At 41.1% G+C, this 25,345-nt stretch overlaps 2 protein-coding genes across 10 annotated transcripts in view; one reads left to right on the forward strand and one right to left on the reverse strand.

The window, feature by feature from the left end:
• The window catches only part of synrg (synergin, gamma), a 122,930-nt gene extending 119,203 nt beyond the window's left edge, over positions 1-3,727 (forward strand). For all 5 annotated transcript variants that reach the window (XM_073053351.1, XM_073053352.1, XM_073053355.1 and 2 more), the window contains one exon: positions 706-3,727. In XM_073053351.1, coding sequence (XP_072909452.1) covers positions 706-837 — 132 coding nt within the window. In that variant the 3' untranslated portion in view covers positions 838-3,727. The remainder of the gene's footprint in view (positions 1-705) is intronic.
• A 17,740-nt stretch (positions 3,728-21,467) lies between these two features.
• dusp14 (dual specificity phosphatase 14) overlaps positions 21,468-25,345 on the reverse strand; it is a 58,347-nt gene continuing 54,469 nt past the window's right edge. For all 5 annotated transcript variants that reach the window (XM_073053361.1, XM_073053357.1, XM_073053359.1 and 2 more), the window contains one exon: positions 21,468-23,379. In XM_073053361.1, the coding sequence (XP_072909462.1) occupies positions 22,661-23,269 (609 nt within the window). In that variant the 5' untranslated portion in view covers positions 23,270-23,379 and the 3' untranslated portion in view covers positions 21,468-22,660. The remainder of the gene's footprint in view (positions 23,380-25,345) is intronic.

A 25,345-nucleotide genomic window follows, 5' to 3' on the forward strand; every position in this document is an offset into this window, starting at 1 on the left:
AAACATGCTTTTCACCATATCTACTTTCAAGACTGGAACTAGTACTCACCCCAAGTTCTCAAAAGCATGGATGGGAACTGGTTCCCTTGTACTTTTGCAAAACAATTTCTAACACTGTTTTGCTTTACAAGCTTCCAGTTTTTGTTACATATTTTAATATATACCAAGGAAGAACCAAACATAACTCTTTCCTCACCAATAGATTCATTGATTTGGTGTTGTTTTGCCTGCCCGTCACATCATAAAACCATAGGACCATAAAACATAGGAGCAGAATTAGGCCATTCAGTCCATCGAGTCTGCTTTGTCATTCCATCATGGCTGATCCTGAATCCCATTCAATCCCTTACACCTGCCTTCTCTCCATATCTTTTGATGCCTTGACCGATCAAGAAATGATCAACTTCTGCCTTAAATAGACACACGGACTTGGCCTTCACCACAGTCTGTGGCAGAGTATTCCAGATTTACTACTTTCTGGCTGGAAAAAAACTCTCCTTACCCCTGTTCTAAAGGCACTGTATTCATGTGGGACACTTTGAGCCATAAGTATCTTTGTGAACCTGTGTGTTTTAATTCCAGTATTTCCTCTAGTATATACAGTAACTATATTTGATGTGAAATATTTATGCAGACATTAAAGTATATTATGTCTGTGTTTCAGTTTTACATCTTTTATTCTTACCATTGTTTTCTTCTTTTCAGGCCTTTAACTCAGAAAGTGACAATTTTAAGTTATCTTATGGTGGTCACCAGTATCATGCCAGCTGTGCCAATTTCTGGATTAATTGCGTGGAGCCTAAGCCACCAGGCCTCATCCTCCCGGACTTGCTCTGACATATAGTCATGGGAGCTTGGATGCTGTTAAACATGTCCACTTCTTGCACCTCATTGACATTTCACACAGATCAGTGGATAATGCAGGGTAGCCTGTAAAGCAGATCAATTTGCAACTTTTATTTTTTACAGTATATTTAATGTTATTTACATGAGCTCCTGTCTAGCAAGTAAGATTGCTTACGTTCTGCTTCCAAAAGATACAGCAGCACTTCAGAATGAACCAGACCTAGACTTATCTGTTTGTTCCAAGTTACTTGAAATCTAGAAGTTGTAGTTGCATTTACTATTTGCAGCGAAACAACTTTGGTTTAGATCTTAATATTTTTAAATGGGCAGTCTTATAATGAGGTGTTAAATTCATTCCAGTTTTCAGATTGTTGGAAAAAAATTATAAAAGCCTAGATTTTAAATTAGTCAAATATCTAAGTCAAATGAGTAAATATTTCACTTTCACTCCTTTAGTTCTCTGCCGGGGTTCTGAGTGAAATGAATGATAATGGCTGAGGTGTCAAGGAAAGAGGAGAAAAGCTCAGCACCCCAGCGGATGTAAAGTTACCCTAATGTAAAAATCTTTTCCAGATGCACACTTTGCTCTTCCTGAAGCCCAAACAGAATGTAGCAGGGTAGAGAATGCAGTGTGGATGCAGTCAGTGGGTGTTGTTTACAAAAGTTCCTCAAAATGTGAAAAAAAAATTGAGTTATCTTTTGGTTTGTGAATTTACTAAGTAACGCAAATAATACACAGCAATTCCGATATTCCAGTGTATTTATTTCTCCTCCCAGAGGGTCAAATGAAAGTCTTCATGAGTCATCTCAACCAGCCACTGGGTTGAATCGGGCAAGCCCGTGTGTCCGAGTTGCACTGAGAGGATAACTGTACTGGAGATAGCAATGTAAAATGAGCAATGTCTGTTATAAATCTCTGCTATTTGACCTCCTTGGAAATAGAACTAATGACAAACAGCTGAATCAGTACTGCTGTACTTACACCCCCCCACCCCCCAGTTCCCTCCAGTCAAAATTAGCCCCAATGTATCACCTATCCCAGTAATGGCATCTTTTGTTGCATTTCTTCAAAGCGAGTTATATTTCAGGAATATCGTGTACAGGAGTCCTAGCATGAATATTCAAAAAGAAATTGAAGCAACAATATCAATTTTAGAAGGTTTGCTGTAGTTGTTGTCTTAATATACGTTTATTTAAAACAAAATAACATTCCCATTTGAAAACATCCCAGTTTTCTTGGGAGTTTATTTGTTCTATAATGGTGTACAAAATAATGTAAATTTTTATTGGTTTAGTTCTAAATTTTATGTTTTACAATTTTATATTGCAGCATTTAATCTCTATAATGGTCCACCTCCCTCCCCATCCTCCACCCACTGCATCAGCTGTCATCCAATTTTAATATCTACACTTTTCTTTGCAATGTCATTGTGTGGGTATTGCATGATTCATGTTATGTCTGTTGATAAATACTGGAGACCACAGTGAAGTGAGCCCTATCAAAGCATGGACTGTAATTTATTTGTGCAAACGGGTTTAGTGAAAGCAGACTTGAGTGACAAGCACTGTTACTGAAATAAGGAATTTTGTGGTCATGAAGCCAATGGTGCACTACCTCAGGAATTGGAACAATTAATGATTGAAATGTGGAATTCTGCAAGAATAATCTATTTCAGTAAAGGTTTAGATGTTTGTTTTTTTTCCAGGGTACTTTTTTTGAATTTTTTTTCCTTGCATGGTCACTTATGGTTTCAGTTCATGCAGCAGACATTTTGTTTTGCAGTAAGCTACCTATTTCAAGAAACATTTTTAATTGTTGCTGGAAAAACAGAAATAGAGTACATTTAACTTTTGTCAAGATAGAGTCAGAGTGCAGTGAAATTTGCAATCTGTGATGGTTACAATAACTATTCTCCAAGATCATGATCTGCATGTTTCAAAGAATCAGCTGTGACTTTGTAGATCACAAACCTTGGTTTTATGTGAAGGAATACATGTGAAGTACTCCAAAAGTAACCTGTAATCATTAGAGAAGGTACTCCCTGAACAGTATTTATAAACTGTCTGAACGGTGATTCAACATTTTTGGTTCTGCAGAGCTACAGGCCAAATTATTGACTGTAATCAGCCCAAGTGGAGGGTATTTCATTTAATTAATCTATTAATGTGCTGATCTTAACTGTAAATGCACTTTTTAATATTCCTTTTATCCACATTGATAATTATTTTATATTGATATGTGTGGGTGGGTAATTTCACTGTTTTAGCCTGCTTTGTTTGAAGTAATTGTATGTAAATGTATGCTTTCCTGTTATTAGCTGTAACCATTCAAAATGAAAAAATTAAGAATGTGATTCAAGTGTTAAATCTTCGTCTAAAATGCTGCAAAAGTGTTCGCACAGTAAGCTTTTACTGTTGGGGACTTGGGCAGATGAAATAGACGTGACAAGTCATTCTATTAAATGATGAACATTAATTTTGATTTGGCATGGCTTTTAAATTACAATTTTAATAAAGCATTCATGTTCATAATATTATTTGTCAATAGATGTTGATGATGAAGCCTGCTTTGTATTTCCAGTATTTTTGTATTTAGTTGAAAAGTAATAGATAAGAAATTGAGTGAAATGGTCTCTTATTTGCAGTTTGATGTAATCTGATGCCCTTTTCCCATAATGACTCAGAACCAGAGTTTTAACATCGGATTGGATTCCTTCTCATTGCCAATAACTCTAGTGTCCTAGGTTACTGTATCCAAGGTTACGCTCTAGTTGCTGTAGAAACCTTGTGAATCATAATGGAATGTGTCGCAGCCATTCTTGTGCAGCAGGTGTTGTCTACTTATCAAAACATCAGTACAACATTAAAGATTTCAAGGGAAGTTATGTTTCAAAGAATTTATTGGAAATTCTCATTTATTTTCCAGATTGAGCCCTACTGGCATTCATATTTTTAATAGAATGTCCAGGTTTTTAAAAATCTAGTGATCACCTTTTACTGCAAGATTTAGATAGAAAAATCAAATCTTTAAAAACAAATCATTGATTTCTTTCATATTCTCTTATCTTTACCAAAATATTTTCAATTACTTTGAGATTAGTCACTTTGAATTAATTAATGATTCTATTGAATCAGAAAATTGTACTATAATCTACCTAGCCCATTCCAATTTCTCAGAAAGTTATTATACTTAAAAATAGTGGTTGACAAGAGTGTTTTTGTTAATTTTGAATAGGAAGCTACTGTTTTTTATTCCTCCATTACTCTCTGTCTGTAACTATACAGTAATAGATGTGCAGTATATGACAGACACAGCACTGTAATATTATAATGAGAATTAAATTCACATTCCTACCACTGTCAGTTGCCCCTGGTGTGTAGGTGGGTGGTAGAATCTGGGGGGAATTGATGGAAAGGTGGGGTGGGAGGGGGGAGATAAATTGCAAGAAAAATAGTGTAAAAATGGGAAAGGGTGCTGTATGTCTTTAGAGCTCAATAAATTATAAAATTGTAGGAATTTGAATATATTCAATTTCATCTGTAGAATTTCCTTTGGTATCTATCTTGAAATATCTGTTTGGGATAATGTTATTCTATTAATCTTTGGACTGGTTTATTCACTCAGATAAATTAGCTCCTGTCTGTATTTGTTGTAAAAGGCCAACACAACTAATAATCATCTCTCAAATCCATCTTAATTATTAGCTTTGCTGCTCTTTGTAGACAGTTCAAGATTAGTAATTCTGTCAATGATATAGCTGGTGCTAAGGCCAGTTATATAAACTAGCTAACAACAGCATTCCTTGTCCGTTCGTCCCTTCCCAGCACGTAACATGCAAGTGGCCAAAGTGCTACACCTGCCCATTTACCTTCTCCCTTCAGGGCCCCAAGCAGTACTCCAGGTGAGGCAACACTTCACCTGCTAATCTGCTGGGGTAGTCTATTGTGTCCGATGCTCCCGATGCAGCCTCCTCTTGTAAATTGGGGGACTGTTTCATCGAGCCCCTCTACCCCATCCGTCAAAAGCAGAATTTCCTGGTGGCGTAACAATTTAAATCCCATTCCCATTCCCATTTCGACATGTCGGTCCATGGCCTCCTCTTGTGCTACCATGAAGCCATCTTCAGGGTGGAGGAGCAACTCCTTATATTCCATCTGAATAGCCTCCAACCTGATGCAATGAATATTGATTTCTCCTTCCAGTTAAAAAAAATTCCCTCCCCCTCCTCTCTTCTATTCCCACTCTGGCCTCTTATCTCTTCTCACCTGCCTATCACCTCCCTTCTGGTTCCATACTCCTTCCCTTTCTCCTATGGTCCACTCTCCTATTGGATTCCTTCCTCTCCAGCTCTTTATGTTTCCTACCCACCTGGCTTCACCCATCTCCTTCTAGCTATCCTCCTTTCCCTCCCCCACCTTCTTAATCTCTCGTCTTCCCCCTTCATTTCCATTCCTGAAGGTCTATGCTCAGACTGTTAACTGTTATTTCTGTAGATCCTGCCTGACCTGCTGAGTTCCTCCAGCATTTTGTGTTTGTTGCTAATGATGGCATAAGCATTCTCCACCATCTCTTCCATATTTCTGACCTCCATTTATTCCAAAAACCTTTGATCCAGCTGGTAATATTTTATGTATTAATACTAGAAACAACAAAGTCAATTACTGCAAAAGCTTGCAATCTACAGTGATATTGCATCTAAACAGATTCTCCTTTGCACCAATCTAGGTCCAAAATTTTGCTTCTTCCTCTGTATCTTCTTGTGGAGTGATTTCTCCAGTTGCACTTTAATCAAAAATTCAGTGATTAAAGTTTTTCCTTTATGAAGTGTTATAACTTTTATAACTTTTTCCTTTATGAAGTGTTTATGAAGAGAGTGAGCTTTCTTTGCAGTCAGTGGATGCAGATTGATATTTATGCAATGCCAAGCTTGGGAACAGCACAAAAGATATCCAGGGCGGAAGAAAATCTGAAATGTAAAAGTGCAGTTACACCGCTGCCTCTGGTGGGGCTTCTTTGACACAGAGTAACTCAGATTTTAATATTTTTTTATGACAAGTTCTTTATCAGTTAATACACCACATAGTAGGGAAATGGGAACTTTGAAATTTCTCCCAAACCATATGTTGACTCACAAGCTAATGAATATAAATCACTATTTTGCTGAACAAAATAATTGATTTGATATGAAATTGTGTTTGTAACCATGCAGAGTTGCTTTCTCTGGTATGATGGAATGCTTATAAGATGATTCTGATAATATATTGAATGAACATGTTAAAAAACCTATTCAGCATTTTAGCTTTCAACTATTTGATATAGCTTATATGGCAGCCTTGCTTTTCAACTGTACCTTTAGTTTGATCAGCTGGATAAACAACTCCCTTGAACCAACCCCAAGGAATGACAAATGCATTTAATGGCTTCAATTGACCTTTGAACCATGTGACCAAATTTTTGATGATTTGTTTTTAAACAATCTATCAACAACAGTTACTGTTTAGTAACCCACTGAATCTTTTAATAAACTATAAATATAGCTCAATAATTTTAAATTTCTAACATTTGTGTTTGATGGAAATATTTCCTTGTGAAGCCACTCTTTTGTGCTTTAGTGTATTAGTGTTACTCTAGGCCAGGGTTTCCCAACCCTTTTTTTATGCCATGGACCAATACCGTTAAGCCAGGGGTCCCTGGACCCCAGATTGGGAACCCCTGCTCTAGGGAACGAATTGCAGGAAACTTGCTGTGTAGTGCAGTTTGTAAATATTATTCCAGTAATCAGATACAACAGCCACATTATAATATGTGTTCTGTGTGAGAGAGACAATAATTCTGTGCTGATTCATTAATATGTGTGCTGTGTAAATAACCTTCACTCTATTCACTATAGACACTGATTACTCTTTGTAAGAAAAAAAAGGAAAATGTTCTCAGTAGAAAAACCTTGAGACACCTCTAAGCTTGATAATATCTGAACTTACTCTGAGAATTTAGTGTCATTGTGGAAGAGAAGTTATATTGAACTATTTGAAGTGCTCAAAGATGTTTGGTCTTTTGTCTGTGATAAAATATTTTTCCTACTGAGTAATGCAAATTAAATAGCGATCTGAGAATGCTGCCTTTGAATTAAACAATTGTTAGTTATGTAAAATTTGACAGTTTATTGTGTGTGTGTGCTAAGTTGTTATTTCTACTTTTAGAATCAATTTCCACACACATTACCATTTGTTCTTTTAAAATAAGACCAATTTAAACAAACTTATCAGCTGCTGAAATGCAGTTATCATACATTTACTAAATCAACTAGAAACTATCAATATTATAAGCCAAATATATTCTGGGTTTAATTGCAAAATGTTATACATTTGAATATGTGGTATGAGTTCCCTAATACCAGTCAGGGTATTCATACATGTTTTCAGGGGAATATGAGATTTTCTGTGTACGACCATTGCCTGTCTTCTGTTCAGCTGCCTAGGCATTGAGCTCTGAAATTCATTCCCTATATGTGTGCCCCCCCCCCCAAGGCAGTGCTTAAAACACATTAATTTTACCAAGCTTTTGGCCACCAGAAATCTCCTTGTGCAACCATGTATTGATTTCTATTTGCTGCAATTCCTGTAAGGTCCCTTAGGATGTTTAAGTATACTAAAGTAGATTATAAAGATTATTGTCGTACAGCAATTGTTGGAGATGATTTCACAGCATTTATTAATCTGCTGGGAAATGCATTACACTGAAAGTCTAATGCCATGAGAATCAAACACTTTGACTAGAAGATGCTAATTATACATAAACAATACATAAAGGCACCGTATGATTTTGAGTTACAATGGATTCTTTCACTGCTTTCCAAGTAGTGAGGAAACTGGTGATTTAATGATACAGGGAACCCAGCTGGAACTCCAGCTGGATTTTGACCTTCATAAACAATGTGCCAATTAAAACAAATATATAAACATTTTGATTAATATTTTTAAATGTGCTTGTATTTGTTTAGTAAATGTGTGTGGTTGGTACCCTGGAGAGATAAACCAGACACTGGGTTTTATCCATTTCCCCCCTGTGCTTTGGTGATGTTATGCAAGCGATTATTTACATCCTCCAAACCACTGCACAAAGCATCTCCTCGGAGACCTGTTTCTGCTGACAGTATTACAAAACTCCCTTTTAACAAACCTTGGAAGTCTTCTGATAGAGCATAGAACAGTATAGCACAGGAACAGGCCATTTGGCCTACATCGTTATACCAAAACAGCTAAAAAGCAAATCAAAAACACCATGTCCATATCCCTCCATCTTCCTTACATCCATGTGCCTATCGGAACATCTCTTAAAAGCCTCTATTGTATTTGCCTCTACCACCATACCAGTTATCCACCACTCTGAGTAAAATAAAACTTACCTCTCACATCCCCCTTGAATCTAACCCCGCTCACCTTCAATGCATGTCCTCTGGTATTGAACAAAACAGATATTTCCCTCTACTCTATGCCTCATCATCTTAAGGATATAAACCTCTATCAGATCTCCTCTCAGCCTCGTGTCCCAGAGAAAACAACCCAAGTTTATCCATCCTCTCATGATAGCACATGCCCTATAAAGCAGGCAGCATCCTGGTAAACCTCTTCTGCACCCTCTCCAGAGCCTCAACATCCTTTCTATAGTGAGGCGACCAGAACTGTATGCAATACTCCAGGGGTGGCCTAACCAGAGTTTTATAAAGTTGAGTTTGACTTTTAAACTCAGTGCCTTGACTAATAAGAACAAGCATTCCATAAGCCATATTAACCACCTGATCAACTTGTGTAGGTACTTTCAAGGAGCGATGAACTTGGAACCTAAGATCTCTCTGCTCAGCAACACTGTTAAGGCTCTTGCCCCTAACAGCGTGCTTTCTCCTTGCATTTGTTCTACCAAAGTACAACACCTCACATTTATCTGGGTTAAACCCCATCTGCCATTTCTCTGCCCATATCTGCAACTGATCTATATCACTTTTTTTTTATCAGTCTTCTACACTATCCATAACTCCACCAATCTTGGTAGCCACCCATCTACATTTTCATCCAGGGCATTTACAGATATCACAAATATCAAAGGTTTCAGCATAGATACCTGCAGAACATCGCTGATTACAGATCTCTAACTCAAATAAGTTCCTTCAACCACTATCCTTTGTCTTATATGTGCAAGCCAGTTCTGAATCCAAACAGCCAATTTGCTGTGGATCCCATGCATCTTAAGGATTCTTCTGGATTAGCATCCCATGTGGGACTTTGTCAAATGACTTAATGAAATCCATGTAGGCAACATCCGTTGCCCTACCCTCATCATTCCCTCTCATCACCTTGTCAAAATCTCAATCAGGTTGGTAAGACATGACCTGCCCCTCACAAGGCCATTCTGGCTCTCCCTAATTAGGCCATGTGTTTCTAACTCCTCATACATACTACCCTTAAGAATTTATTCCCCTGTGATTTCCCTACAACTGATGTAAGACTCACTGGTCTATAGTTCCCAGGATTTTCCCTTGTTCCCTCCTTAAATAGAGGTACAACATTAGCCACATGCCAGTCCTCCAGGACCTCACTTGTGGCTAGAGATACTGGTCAAGGCTCCAGCAATCTCGTCTCCTGCCTCCTTCAATAACCTGGGGGAAATCCTATCAGGCCTTGGGGACTTATCCACCTTAATACTCATTAGGAGGCCAACACTTCCTCCTCCCTGACCTCTAACTTATTTATATACTAAGCACTGATCCCCAGGTCCTCTATATCCTTTTTCTAGGTAAATACTGAAGCAAAGTACTCATTAATACCTCATTCACGTTCTCCACATCCAAGCAAATGTCCCCCCCCCCCTTTATCATTGGAGTGGTTCCACCCTCTCTCCAGATATCCTCTTGCTCTTGATGTATGTATAGACTGCCTTGGGGTTCACCTTAATCCTGTTTGTCAAGGACTTTTCATACCCCCTCCTAGCTTTCCTAACTGCCTTCTTTAGGTTAGTTCTTTTCTGGCTTCTTTATACTCCTCATGTGTTTCATTTGATCCGAACTTCTAAAGCTTTCCATACTTTTATTTTTCTTCTTGACTAAATTCATCACCTCTCTGGCCATCCAAGGTTCTTTTATCTTTCCATCCCTGTCTTTCCTTCTAACAGGAAAATACCTTTCCTGTAGTCCGTAAAATTGATCTTTAAGCACCGTCTGATGTGAACTTGCCAGAAAAAAAAGTATTCCCTATTAACTCTATTTTGTTCTTGCCTAATGCCCTCATAATTTTCCTTACTCCAATTTAAAACTCTCCCGCAAGGACTATACCTATCCTTATGTATAGCTAACCTGAAAGTTCCGGAGTTGTGGTCACTGTTCTCCAACTGCTCACCCACTGAAAAGTCAGCCACCTGGTCAGGTTCATTACACAGCACCCGTCCCCTCCTCTTGTTAAGAAACCCTCCTGGATACACTTAAATTCTGCCCCATCTAAACCCCTCGCACTAAGAAGATGTTTCTAAACCCCTTGCACTAAGAAGGTCCCAGTTTACATTAGGGAAGTTGATGAGAAGATACTCTAGGGCTTGTACTTATTAGCTCTTCAACCCAGTTAGTCTTTCAAGGACAGGTCACAATTATCTTACTGTCCTGTGCCACCAAATTGTTCCATCACTACTGTGTTAGATTTTAGGCGGGGGAAAAAAAACCATTTAACACATCGGACCTCAGTACTTGAGCATTGTTGTGTCTATGTACAACTATTGGTTGAGATTGCCAACTCTGTTTCAGGTGGTGTGATTTTAAGACGGGTGAGCAGGAGACACGGCCACAAGCTTACAGGTATTATCACGTTTACCTGTAATTGCGTTCCACCAGCAGCCTCAGAAGGAGAACAGAAAGGCAGTACATAAACAGGTGGAGGAAGCAGAGAGGTCTAAGCCCCAGGGGCTGGACTGCACACTTCTGGTTGCTTAGGAACCTTCCATCCTATGAGAATATCGGGAAATTCTGAAGAGCTGACAAGCCTATAACACACCTGGCAGCCGCCTTACCAACTCGCTATAGAGATCTCAGGAGATGCGACTCAATTTTTAAAAACAGGAAGTTTAGTTCCAGCAATATTAGGAATTTATTTGTTGGGGGCGGGGTGGGGTGGGGGGGGGGCTCAGACTACAGTCCCCAGGAACAGTGACTAGTGCGTCACCATGGGAATCTGCCTATCCCTATCGTAATAACTGTTAGTCTTATCTTTCCATCATGTCCGACTGACATTTCCTAATGTTTTCCTGCATTGTAATAGTCACAGCACTTCACAAATTATACAACTGGATGCAAAGAACATAGGGACATCACAAGGTGGTTAAGGGCGAGCATTAATAGTTCCGATATGAATTTGTTATTAATATAAGGTTTAAAATATTCTTACCACTGTATGATTTCATTGAGTTTGCTAATCTTAAAACTTCATTTTCTGATCTAAACTCTTGTCAGTTATCAGACCAAAAATACCTACCTATAATTCCCTGTTTAACCAATGTGGCATAATCCATAATTTATACTTTATTTTCCTTGTTCTTTGAATGTACTGCTGTGAAATGCTTTTACATTGCACAGTGGAAGGACTACAAGTTTTCCCTAGCAGGCTGGATACAAACAATATCTAAACCTGCCGAGGAATTCACCTAGAAGGAAAAAAATAAGGCGTCTGAAAAAATGCTGTAGACATGGGAGAGAAGTGTTCATCTAAATTTTGTTCGACCACTTGTGCTACCAATTACTGTTCACCCATTCAAATTGCATTCTGACAGCCGTAAAGCTTGAGGGTGGATTTGTACACAAAATGCCACTCTTGTCATCACCATTTTTCTATGATTATTATTCTGCGCATACAACAGATTACAACGACAGTCTGCCGTTCTACTGCCAAGAGCATTATACACTCACAATAGGCTCGGAGCTTTAATTGCCGACTCAGTCTGCAAAAGAGAAAAAAAAATATCACGGGAGAACAAGTGGGACCTTGCGCTGCCTGGGCAGCGTGGGATTTATTCATTCGGTCGGACAGTTAGCAGTTTCAGTAAGAATTAATGTGCAGGAAAGGGTTATGCATTTCTACAACGCTTAAGCCACGCTTTTAAAATTCGTATCAGTGAGGAACACGGAACAAAAGGTCCAGTGAATTGAACGGTCAGGAAAGCAGGAGGTGCGGCAAAGTGTTTTATATAACTGCCAAAGAAGGAAAAGGTTACTGAAAGCAGCCAGACAGAACTGGAAGTGGTATTAGTCATGGAATCATCCTCCCTCCCGAAACTGCTCATGTTTGACCTGTTATGCAAATTGTCACATCTACGCTCGTCAGAAAGTCAGAGGAGTATGAATGTTGAATCAGATTTTCTAGAAAACACAACAGAATGAAATAAAATAAGAAGAGGCATTGAATCGAGTGGCAGTCCTTGCCCAAAGCTGCCTAATTAAATATCTGGTCACCTTGGGGTGAAAATGACATGAGATTATAGAGATTGTTGATAAGATGGACGCGCATACACGCTGTACTACTTTAAGCAAAAGATGCACCAAAGTTGGAATCCAATTTAACACACAATCATTTCCAACTACTAAAAGGCATGGATTTTTTTTTACATTGACACAGCCACAACCAAAGCACTGAGATTCAGAAAGTGGGGGAAAAACACTCAGAGAATTTGCTCCCGCACAGTTAGAGCTATTCCGTGCTGAAAAAGGCCCTTCAGCCCAAGTAAATTGTGCTGACCAAGTTGTCTAAGTGAGTTACTCCCATTTAGAATCACACCTGCAAGCACTTAAGGCCAAAATGTTAACATTTCCCCAATTCGACTAATACTCTCCTTAAATTCCTTCACTTTTTAGCAATCTTTTGGTCTCTCCTTGGTAAAATGTTGCAGTTTGACATTCAATCAATGAGAGCAGTATTTTATAAATCGTAATATCTAGTATTAATGTAATTCTAAACTATATTCTCTATCTTTTTAATCTATCCATAAAATAGTAAACTTTTGTGTAAATTTTTTAAATAGTAGATTTTATATGCTTTGCTTTGGATTTCCAGCAACTGCAGACTTCCTCATGTTGAAAACAGTAAATAAGCCCTTATTAACTTTGCCATTTCTTTTATTGACTCCTGGATTCATTATCAGGTCATGCAAGGGCCATCATGAAGCCAATGCAACTGCAGGTTTGGGTCATCATTTGTATGCTCCAGAGTTACATTATGAAATTCACAACAGGCATAATATTTAACAAAGCAGGAGAAGAAATGGACATTCATGTGAGTACCCTTTATTCATCTGTCCTGGTCAGAGCTTTGGGGTGAGGGGTGGTTGAAGGTAGGTGGAGGTATTTGAGTGGATGTGAGGGTGTGTAGGATAGAGAAGCCAGCTATTTTTAGTAGGGTGCAAGGAGCATTAGACAGTGGTCAGACGTGGGCAGGATCTGCGACATCCTCAGAGTGGGGATAGGTTGGAGTCAAGCTGAACCACATCCTCTAGGAAAAGGAGCTGTCACCTGCAGGGTAGGTCTTATCATTGCGTGAATACACATGGTGGTAGAGAAGGTGAACACAACAAATCCGTCTGGACTAATTGTGATATCAAGGGAAAACTGTGAACTGTTTGCTCTAAAACAATGACAAACTGAGGCCATTAGGCAGTGTTAAAGTATTTTGAAGGAATAGTAAGGCGCATCGTATATATGGGTTAAGTGAAGAAAGTGGTGACTCATATGTATCAAAGGCTGAGCTTCCTGTACATAAGAATACAGGTAATGAAAGAGAGCTTCAGTGGAAACTAACATGAGAGTTACTGTTTTAGTGATGTGTGAGCAGGAATCTGGATGGTTTTGGCCCGATTATGTTGTGCTACGCTGGGAATTATCTGCCATTCTCCCACCATTTACTGCAGATAAATGGGATAGGGGTATGCGAGGCTAGAGTAGGAAGTATTTGGAGTAAAGCCAATTGCCCTCATCTAATTGCTTCAGGTAAGGATCCAATAAAAGAGTTCAGGTGAAGGAGATGGACTGGGGAGAGACCAACAACAGAAAGGAACCGTTTGCATCAGTACCCCATGCGGTTTCATGATAAAACTGGAGCTGTTAAAGCTCTGGAGGTCAGGATTCTTCTCAAAGGTAAATCTATACCTCATTCAAAACACAATCTGTGCTCAGTAGTGAGGAAACAGGTTAGGGAAGAAATGAAAAGACTAAAGGAGGCAGATTTCATTTCTGAACTGCATTCCTGTAGTGAAGGTACGTGGCAGCATTAGGATCCATGGGGATTGTGTATGAGAAGGTAAACTGATGCTGCCTGTGAAGAATTTCTTTAACCAGAGGGTGGTGAATCTGTGGAATTCATCACCACAGATGGCTGTGGAGGCCAAGTCATTGAGTATATCTGAAGCAGAGATTGACAGGTTCTTAATTAGTAAGGGCATCAAAGGATATGGCGAGAAGGAGTTGAGTGGGATAATAAATCGGCCATGATGGGATGGTGGAGTAGACTTATTGGGCCAAAAAGCCTAACTTTTTTTTCCCTTTGTCTTATGGTTTTCTGATGTGTTGGTCCACCCAGGAAGAGTGGATCTTGGTAAACATTTGACATAACGTGCTTACCAGTAGACTGTGATGGGCAAGGGTTTGAAGGAATACAATGACAGTCAGAATCGGAATCATTTTGGACTGTTCCACTACAATAGCTTCCATTCGCGAAGGCGTCTTCTGGGGTTGGTGCTCTAAGGATTAGTGCCAGACGTCATAGATACTTAGCCGATGACTGGAATAAGAGTGCACAAATGTAAAAGGAATCAATAGAATATACTTTGAATCTGAGAAGCAAAAGAATTGTTGAAGGAAGTCAAGTGTAGCTTTTCAGTCCCGGAAGTAGCCTGTCTCCAGTGTAATGGAGGTGCGAGAGACCGCAGATGTTGGAATCTGGAGCAAAAAAAAAGCAAACTCACAGGGCCAGGCAGCGTCTGTGGAGGATCTTTGTCCTAATGAAGTCTCAGTTCTGCTACAAGGTCCCAAACCACAACTCTGACCATAAATGCTCCCTGGCCCACTGAGTTCCTCCAACAGTTTGCTTTATCTTATCTTGGTTATGAGAGGTGCTGAATGACTCCAACCAGGTGAAGGCAAGATAAAAGCATCCAGTCCAACCTATGAGGCATACTTATTACTTCCTGATGACTATAAATGCACCGACGTAGCTTTGTCACACCACATGGAAAATGGAGATGAGTTCAAAACCAAAACTTGGTTTTGCATCAAGGTTGCTTTTCAAAGTTAGGTTATTTTATTGACAGATACGCCAGGTGCAATGAAATTCTTAGTTCACATGAAGCTGAGTAAAGACCACACATGCCAATAATACATACAACATCAGTGCAAAACAGCAGAACATTGCAAAGACTGTAGTGCAAAAACAAATGCTCGAGTGACTGAGGGAGGTAAGAGTGATTAAGCGCATGAGACCCTACTGAACATTACTTGCAAATGAGAAAAGGGTTGTCTATCGAAGAGCTTATATTGTTGGAACATTATGAATTTCTTAGACAAGAAGCTTCTGCTGGTTATCTTTGGTGAATTCATGGGGATGCGTCCAGTGGCCTTAGCCAGAATGCAGAGATGAATGTTTGCACAGTTTACATGTAACTGTGTTTTGAAGTGCAAAAGGGTTAATGCACTCCAAATGTGGGAGCGCTGAGTCAATTGTCCAGTTTTCAACCCCCTTTCTCCTTCCAGTCTCTCGTGAGTCATGTTGTCTGATCAATTTGTAACACATTTGATTCTTGCTAAAGCGGTATAGTGCTGGACCATTGCTGCGTTGTCTGAGGTACTTACTTTCGAATGAAGCTTTAAATATTTATCTCTTTTACCTGGCCATAAGGGAGCGCGAAGCGCAGAAACAAATATCGCTGTGATGATTGTACGCTCTAGTATCAATTGTTTGGTGACAATAAAGTAAAGAAATAAAGATGTTGAAGGTTTATCCCCAGTCTTCCGTCCAGTACTTGCCCCTCAATGCTCTTAAAACAGATTATCTGTCTACTGTCACCTTGTCACTGCATACTATTTCTCCTAGAATTGGGAATAATTATATTTCCATAGGGTTTTATGTGATATACAATACGGAAGCAGGCCATTCAATCCAATATGACCATGCTAATGGAGATGAGGAATTTCTTTAGTCAGAGGGTGGTGAATCTGTAGAATTTGTTGCCACAGGCGGCTCTGGAGGCCAAGGAATTGGGTATATTTAAGGGGATGTTCATATGTTCTCCATTAGTCAAGCTGTGAAAGGTTACAGGGAGAAGGCAGGAGAATGAAGTTGAGAGGGAAATGGATCAGCCATTAATATCCAAATGTTACTTAAAATGTTATGATGCTACTGACTTATAAGTGAGTTATAATTGACTTATCAATATATTCATGTGAAGAAAATATGCGCTGTGTGTTTAATATTAAATTCATTAGATAAACCCTTTTAGAAATGAAATTGAGTGTATTAGCCACTTATAAGTGACTCATAGGTGACTTTACACCTATATTCTGGTCGTGATTAACACCCCCACCCCCAGTCAGCTGGTCCGCAAGAATATTTTCAATATTAAACCGGTCTGCAGTGCAAAAAAAGGGTTGGTGACCCCTGCTCTTCACAGATGCTGAACCTATTGAGCGTTTCCAGCATTTCATGTTTTTATTTCCTTAATTTTTCACCTAAACTGCTCTCCATGGGAGTGAGTTCCTCATTTTCACCACTCTTTGTGTCATAATTTCTTCTGAATTCCCCGTTGGATCTCTCGTTAGCCACCTTATATCAACAGCCTCTAGTTCTGCCCTTCCGCACACATGGAAACGTTCTCTCTACATCCACAACAGCAAAACATTCCATAGCATATAAAAGACCTTGATCAGATCACCCTAGTCCTGCTTTTCTCACCTGAAAGAGACCCAGTCTGTTCACTCCTTCCTGACACTACACATTCACGTTCTAGACATCCTCTCCATACTTAATAATAAGGATATAAATGTGAACAATGGTCTCAAAATGCAGACAACCAAGCTCACTGCTGAGGTTGCACCACACTTCCTCAGACCTTGGTTTACTTTCTTTCTGCATTTGCTAACCCATCGTATGAACATTTTGTAATTTGTCCACTTGTGTGATAGGACATCCCTTGTATTGTCCTACCTCACCTACTCATGCACCTTGTTATTAAGACGTTCGTGCTCTTGCTACCAAATGTACCTCTTTATATTTTACTGCCTGAGCCCTATCGGCCATTTATGTGCAATTTATAATTCAGTATGAGTATATTTGGCCCATCATATTTGTGCTGACTGAAAAGTAGCTGCATAGACCAAACCCATCTTGAATTTGATTGGTAGCCTTGCTGGTCTCAGCTCCTCAAAGACACATAGACAGATTGTTCCAATGTGATGAGTGTATTCGTCTGTTCCACCCTTTCAGACAGTGAGTTCCAATCCCCTTGACCCTCAGGTGAAGAGTTTTAATTCATCGTCCTTCGATCCATTGATGACCTGCTTGTGCCTATGGTTTTTTGTCTTTGATCTCTATGGAAAGCGAAATTGACACTTTCTATTTACACTCTTCCCACATTTATATCTAAAATTTGATATTTATGATGAAACAACCTGCACAGAGCTGTACTTGTCAACGTGGAGTGGAGGGCTAGTTTGTAAATCTGGTGGGAGCGAAGGATGTTGGGGATGGCGAGGGTGGAGCTGCAGGGGAAGGGTGTGGGACAGGTGGCAGAGGAGGAGTGCCAGGGAAGTGGGGGTTGGGCGGGGTGGCATGGGTGCAGACACACCCAGCCCTGAGACACCAGGCAAGGTCATTTGATTCCAAAAAAATTGGTTTATTGATCATTACAGGAAGTCTCTCTGGTGTTTCCTGCTCCCTTCCCCATTTCCCAACCATGATTCCCCTCTCCCTGTCCCCTAGGTTTATCATTGCTCACATGTATTATGAAATTTGTTGTTTTTTGCGGCACCAGTACAATGCAGTACATAAAATGACTACAGTACTGTGCAAGAGTCTTAGGCACCCTTAGCTAAATACGGTATATGTACCTAAGACTTTTACACCATACTGTATTTTGAAGTGTGTGAGGTGGAAGGGGAATTGACTGATCATCAGGGAAGTGGCCCTTAAAAGGTCAATTACTCTCTTTTGGTTGGGGAGTTGAAATGGAAACTGGAGGAAAACAAGAAAATGGGAAAACCAAAGCAACTAAAGAGGAAGGAAGCTAGTATTGTTGTGGGAGCTTGAAGGGTTAACAGAGGTAGGACTATTGTGGGAGGGTGGACCCAAGGTGAGAAGGGCCCAGGGTCCAGGAAAGTGCAGGGGGTGAGTGTGCAAATCAAGAGTACAACAAAGATTGTATGTGATTCATGTACAATTTCCAATTGGCTTCCCTCCAAGATGTTCCCATGTGGTTCCTGCTGTCACAAGTGGAACCCCGTGTAACAGATTAGTGGAAACATCACGTTTAACAGTAGTGAACCAAGTACAGCAGATCAAAAACTGGGAAGAGGGAAGAAAAGATAAATCCCATCATTTCTTGTAATCATTTAGGGATTTTAAATAGCTGCTGATCTGACCCCTTGACTCCAAAACACTATAGCCTTTAATTTGATATCAGGGTGAAACACTTCTAAGGCACTAACAATGGAATTTGATTTTCAACAGCTAACCACTACTTTCCTCTTTAACAAAAAGCTATTAAACATGTACATTTCCATTGTTATAATGATAGTCCATTCGTTCGTTATGTGCCATATCAGATGACATGGACAATCATGGTCTTTCTGTGATTGCATGGTGAAAGGCCTTGATAGAGTGGATGTGGAGAGGATGTTTTCTATGGTGAGAGAGCCCAAGACCAGAGGACACAGCCTCAGAATAGAGGGGTGTCCTTTTAGAACAGAGATGACAAGGAATTTCTTTAGCCTGTGAATGGTGAATCTGTGGAATTCTTTGCTGTGGAGGCCAAGTCTTTGTGTATATTTAAGGCAGAGGTTGATAGATTCTTGATTGGTCAGGGCATGAAAGAATACAGGGAGAAGGCAGGGGACTGGGGCTGAGAGGAAAATTGGATCAGCCATGATGAAATGGCAGAGTAGAATTGATGGGCCAAATGGCCTAATTCTGCTCCTATATCTGATGGGCTTGCATAACCATAAATGTTCCTGGCAAATTTTTCTACAGAAGGGCTTTGCCGTTGCCTTCAACTGGGCAGTGACAGATCAATGGTCTCATAACTGGGACTTGTGATATGCACCGGCTGCTCCCATGGCTTCATGTGACCCTGATCAGGAGGGGAGGGGGGGCTAAGCAGGTGCTACACCTTGCCCAAGGGTGACCTGCAGGCTAGTGGAGAGAAAGAGCTCCTCACGCCCCCTTTGGTGGAGACACATCTCCAACCCCCACCCCTATAATGATAGTAAATTATGCATTACCCATGGTGGCATTTTAATTACTGTGGACTGTCATTCTGTTAAAGGAACAGACTCATTTAGAATTACATTAACAATTCTCTGATTAATACTTGGGATTTTCAAAAAGTGGAACATGGTGAAAGTCACTGGTATTCCTGCTTTTACTAGAGGCTGAGCAAACCAGTCCTTCTAACTGCAGCATCCCTGGCCTTGGTGAATGGACTTAGTAGCAGCTCAGAAGGCAAGGTTTATTTTTAAAATCATGTGTCCGTAGTTGACCTCACTTTACAGTCAATTCATAACCCTCTGGCTGAGATCTTGCTACACATAAGGTAGTAGAAAGGTGCCATTTCCCAGAGCTTTGGGCCGTTTGAGAGTTGTGTGATGTAGCACTTTGAGGATCGTCACTTTGTTGTGGGGAAGCATGCGAGTCCCAAGATCGAGGTAGGAAGTCAGTATCCCTAATGACTATGCCTGTGAGAAGTGATTGCAGCTGCAGCTCCTCATAGACTCTGTTAGGGAACTGGAGCAGGATGAACTCTGTATCATTTGGGAGACTGAGGGATCGATAGACAGGATCTGCAGGGAGACAGTCACACTTAAGCTGCCTGTCCCGAGTAGCTGGATGATTGTTAGGAGAGGGAAGGGGAAGAGGCAGCCTGTGCAGGGCATCTCTGTAGAGGGCTATAGAGGGCACCTCAATAACAAGGATACTACTCTGGATACCGTTAGGTGAAGTTAACAACTAGGTAAAAGCAGCAGGGACAAGGTCTCCAGCTCTGAAGGGAGATTCTGTGGCTGTGAGGTGGGCTTACAGGTGCCAGCAGCAATTCAGAGGTTACTACCTTTGAGTTCCTGCTTTTCGACTTCCTTCCCAACTCTGTATTTGCTCTTGAGGACCTCTCCCTCCTTAACTAGATCACTGGTACTAAGACCTTGCCTTTTGGCTGCTCACCCCTTAAGAATTAAGAAACCTGGATTGGGTCCAGAACATTCTTAAGGGGTGATCCTGGCGGCATGGATTCAGAATTAGCTGGCGACCAGCGGACAGGGTGATAATAGATGGAGCATATTCTGCTTTGCCGTTGACAAGTGGTGTTCCACAGGACCCCTGCACTTTATAAATAACTGATGAGAAAGTAGGATGGGTTAGCAAGTCTGCACTTGACACAAAGGTTGGTGGTATTGTGGAAGGCTGTCGTAGGTTACAATAGGGCATAGAATGCAGAGCTGGGTTGAGAAGTGACAGGACTTCAATCCAACAAAGTGTGACGTGATTCACTTTGAAAGGTTGAACCTTGAAGGCAGAGTACAAGGTGCAACAGCAGAATCTTTGCAGTGTGAAGGAACAGAGGAAGCTTACGGTCCAAGCCCACAGATCCCTCAAAGTTTTTATGCAAGTTGATAAGGTGGTTAAGAGTGCATGTGATATGTTGGTCTTCATTAGTCAAGGGACTACATTCAAGAGCCACGAGGGAATGTTACAGATCTACAGGACTCTGGTTGGACCACAGTTGGAGTATTTTGTTCATTTCTGGTTCATTGCTGCTTAGGAAGGATGCAGAATTAATTTGCCTGAATTAGAGAGTATGTCTTATGAGGAAAGATTGTGCAAGGTGGGTATTTCACTTTGGAGCAAAAAATGATGAGAGACAACTTGATAGAATAGTACAAGATTATGGGAGGCATAGACAGAGTTGACAGCACCCATTTTCCAGAGCAGCCATGACTAATACCAGAGGATGACTTTCCATCGGACCATTCTAATTGTCTAATCACTTCTTCCAGACCAAAGTTCAAGATATTGGTACATCAGCAGAGAGGGGATGGTGGACAAAAATTGAGGAAGAGGGTTTGGCTAGGATTGTGATGTGCAAGGGTTAGTATGCTAAATCTGTCTACCTTGCTGCGTGAGCAAGTCTTCACCAGAAGTCTGTAACAGCTGACCATTGTACAAAGTCAACCACAGGCAGCCTCCACCCCTAAGGACTGGAATGGAAGCAATTCACAACATCGAGGTGAAGCTCCAAAATGAGAACGCCAGGATCAGTGTATCTGTTAATATCTCAGTACACAGAAGCAATGGAGACCAAACAGCAAGGCTAAATCAAATCAGACAAATGGGTGCAATTTTATATAACAAAACATTTTTTTTATTTCTTTGTTGTTGATAAAGCTCTTCATACATCACAATTCTCCTTAAAGAAAACCAGTTATGAGCAGTTCCAGAGAAATTCTATTCTGTCTACAGTCTCACACTGCTTGGGTGACCTTTGTTTAACTTTACAAACACTCGGGCACAGGGCCACCCAACACATCAGTTAGGAGGTGTGCTCCAAAAAACAAAAAAAAGGGACAGGTCCCGATCAGTCTGAGTGACCTACACTGCCCAGGGAACAGTTCAAAGAATTCCTTGCAGATCAGAACAAGAAAGTGCACAGATGCGGAGGTGTGAATCCATCACAGAGAGCAGACCTCAAATCTGTAAGCCCCAGAAGATAAACATACGCACTGAGAAATATCAAAGCACTCACTGGGAAGCCAAATGCAAAGAGTCTTAACTGGAACAAAGTGTTTAAAATCAATCTTTTGCAAAAAAAAAAAATCCGTTCATCCATTTGCTCCAGCAAGTTTTTCCTCTGTAAATTTGTGCCTTAAAATTTAAAGCAAAATAGCAGCGGTTTTAACACTTTACCGATGTACCGAGATCTAGCGACACACTATTCAACATCTCTGCTTGGTTAAAACACACCTCGCGTTTTAGCAAGGACCTTGTAAAAAAAAACGAAGGTAGCTCACAGGACGCAACAATAACGCAGCAGTGCAAATCAGTTAGTTACATTTACATTTTATGTCTTGTTCAAAATGAACTTGAGCTATGATCTTCCCAAGCTCATAGCAGCAACTTACAGGTGGGAGAGAGAAAAATGGAGGCTGAACTTCATACAACCGCTAATCAAGCCAAACTCTCCATCCCGAAGACTACCAAGTGCCCACTTCAAGCCAGTATCACAAATATCTCCCTGCATGTCCATTAAAAAGGACAACGATTAAAAACATTTAAAGATAAAATAATTAGGATTAATTTTAGAAATGTTTAAAAATAATTTCCACTATCAAGCTGTACAAGGCCCACCTTGTTTTAACAGATTTACATCACTGGTGTATCTGAGGGCCTCGTGGGGAAATAGAATGCTGATACTCAATCCATTTATGACAGATTCAGCAGTAACTACAGGTTAGTATTTCCATCAGATTTACAATCCTATGGGTGACTTAATTTTATTATACAGTGTTGTCAAAGATTAGTCCCTCAGGTTGTGTTAAATGCCCCAGAAAGGGGTGAGGTTCCTGGTTTCCTTTTCATAAATGTCTGCAATTACCCCAATGGGAGACTGCACCATTTTAACACTGTTCTTGCCGAAGAGCTTCCGCTCGTATTCTATGAGTTGCCTCCAGAAGCCCACGTTGGGGCGAATGATGGGGCGGCGGGATTTGACCCAGTTATGAGCCTCCAGCAGGGAGATCTTGTGGAACTTCATCAGGTAGGCGATGCAGAGGGAGGCGGACCGGCTCACCCCGGCCACGCAGTGCACCAGGGCTGAGCCGTGCTTCTTGCTGATGCTGTGGATCTTGTCGGCGATGCTGTCGAAGTACAGGGAGAGCGGGGCGTGTGGCAGGTCAGCCACGGGCACTTTGACGTACTCCACCTCCGGCCAGTTGGCATTGGGAATCTCCATGGTGGCATTGATGATGCAGGTAATGCCCTTGGACAGGACCAGGTTGCGGTTGGCGGCTGCATTCCCACTGCTGAGGTAGAGGAACGGGGTTATCTGTGCGATCCCTCCCAACACCCCACCGGTCACCAGCCGGGGTTTGGAGGAGGGACCAGGTGGGGTGCGGTGAAAGAAACTTTGACTGCGGGAACTCATTGAAGTGCTGCCTAACGGCCGGCTGCAAGGGAATGTCAGACAGTCCACAATCTGACTGCTGGGATCAAACTTCCTGCCACACACCTTCCCTTCTGCTCATCTTACTGGACCTGCAAGACAGTTTACAAAAACATTATTACATCAGAAACACGAGATCCTGCAGATGCTGGAAACCCAAAGCAACACACACACACAAAATGCTGGAGGAACTCAGCAAGTCAGGCAGCATCTATGGAAATGAATAAACAGCCAACGTTTTGGGACGAGATCCTTCATCAGGACTGAAAGGGAAGGAGGAAGATGCCAGAATAATTAAAAAAGTGGGAGAGGAGAGAGGAAAAGCTGGAAGGTGATAGGTGGAGAGGAGGGATGAAGTAAGAAGCTGGGAGGTGATGGGTGGAAAAGACAAAGGGCTGGAGAAGAAAGAATGTGATAATAGACAATAGACAGTAGGTGCAGGAGTAGGCCATTCGGCCCTTCTAGCCAGCACCGCCATTCACTGTGATCATGGCTGATCATACACAATCAGTACCCCGTTCCTGCCCTCTCCCCATATTCCTTGACCCACTATCTAAGAGCTCTATCTAACTCTCTCTTGAATGCATCCAGAGACTTGGCCTCCACTGCCTTCTGGGGCAGAGCATTCCACATATCCACCACTCTCTGGGTGAAAAAGTTTTTCCACATCTCTGTTCTAAATGGCCTACCCCTTATTCTTAAACTGTGGCCTCTAGTTCTGGACTCACCCATCAGCGGGAACATGCTTCCTGCCTCCAGCGTGTCCAATCCCTTAATAATCTTATATGTTTCAATCAGATCCCCTCTCATCCTTCTAAATTCCAGTGTATACAAGCCCAGTTGCTCCAACCTTTCAACATATGACAGTCCCGCCATTCTGGGAATTAACCTTGTGAACCTACGCTGCACTCCCTCAATAGCAAGAATGTCCTTCCTCAAATTTGGAGACCAAAACTGCACACAATACTCCAGGTGTGGTCTCACCAGGGCCCTGTACAGCTGCAGAAGGACCTCTTTACTCCTATACTCAATTCCTCTTGTTATAAAGGCCAGCATGCCATTAGCTTTCTTCACTGCCTGCTGTACCTGCATGCTTACTTTCATTGATTGATGTACAAGAACACCTAGATCTCGTTGTACTTCCCCTTTTCCTAACTTGACTCCGTTTAGATAGTAATCTGCCTTCCTGTTCTTGCCACCAAAGTGTATAACCTCACATTTATCCACATTAAACTGTATCTGCCATACATTTGCCCACTCACCCAACCTGTCCAAGTCACCCTGCATTCTCATAACATCCTCCTGACATTTCACACTGCCACCCAGCTTTGTGTCATCAGCAAATTTGCTAATGTTACTTTTAATAGCAGAAGAGTGGACCGTGCGAGAAAGGGAATGAGGAGGAGCACTGGGGGAAGGTGACAGGCAGGATAAGAGGCATAGAAGAGGGAAGGGCAAAGGAGAAAAATTACCTGATGGGGAAATGGATGTTCATGCCATCGAGTCAGGGGTTACCTAGTCAGAATGCTCCTCCATCCCGAGGGTGGCCTCATTGTGGCAAAAGAGGCAGCCACAAACCGATTTGTTGGAACAACAGTGGGAATGAAATCAGGAGCACAGCTGGCAATGGTGGCCTGCGTGCCTTTCGGCTGAGGCACTGAGTTCACCATTGCAGCTCTTTACAAAACTCCGGCTGGGACACAACAGGAGTACTGCATTCCAATTCTTGTAACCCCATTACAGAAAGGTTGAGGCTGCGCAGCCCATTCACAAAAGGCTTACCGGGATGTCGTCTGGATAAAAGACAATGGGCTACAAGGAGAGACTGGACAAACTTGGTTTGTTTTCTCTGGAACGACAAAGGCTGAGCAGAACCCAATGGCAGTTTAAGATTATAGAGACACAGATAGATAGTCAATATTTATTGCCTCAGGGACATAATATCTAAATACTAGAGGGCGTGTATTTAGGATGAAAGGGGTATTAAATTTAATAACTATTAAACTTAGGGCAAGTTCAAAGGAGATGTGCAAGGCAAGGTCTATGTTTTATCTACTC

Source organism: Hemitrygon akajei, chromosome 8 (genome assembly GCF_048418815.1).
Source record: "Hemitrygon akajei chromosome 8, sHemAka1.3, whole genome shotgun sequence".
Classification (NCBI taxonomy): Eukaryota; Metazoa; Chordata; class Chondrichthyes; order Myliobatiformes; family Dasyatidae; genus Hemitrygon; species Hemitrygon akajei.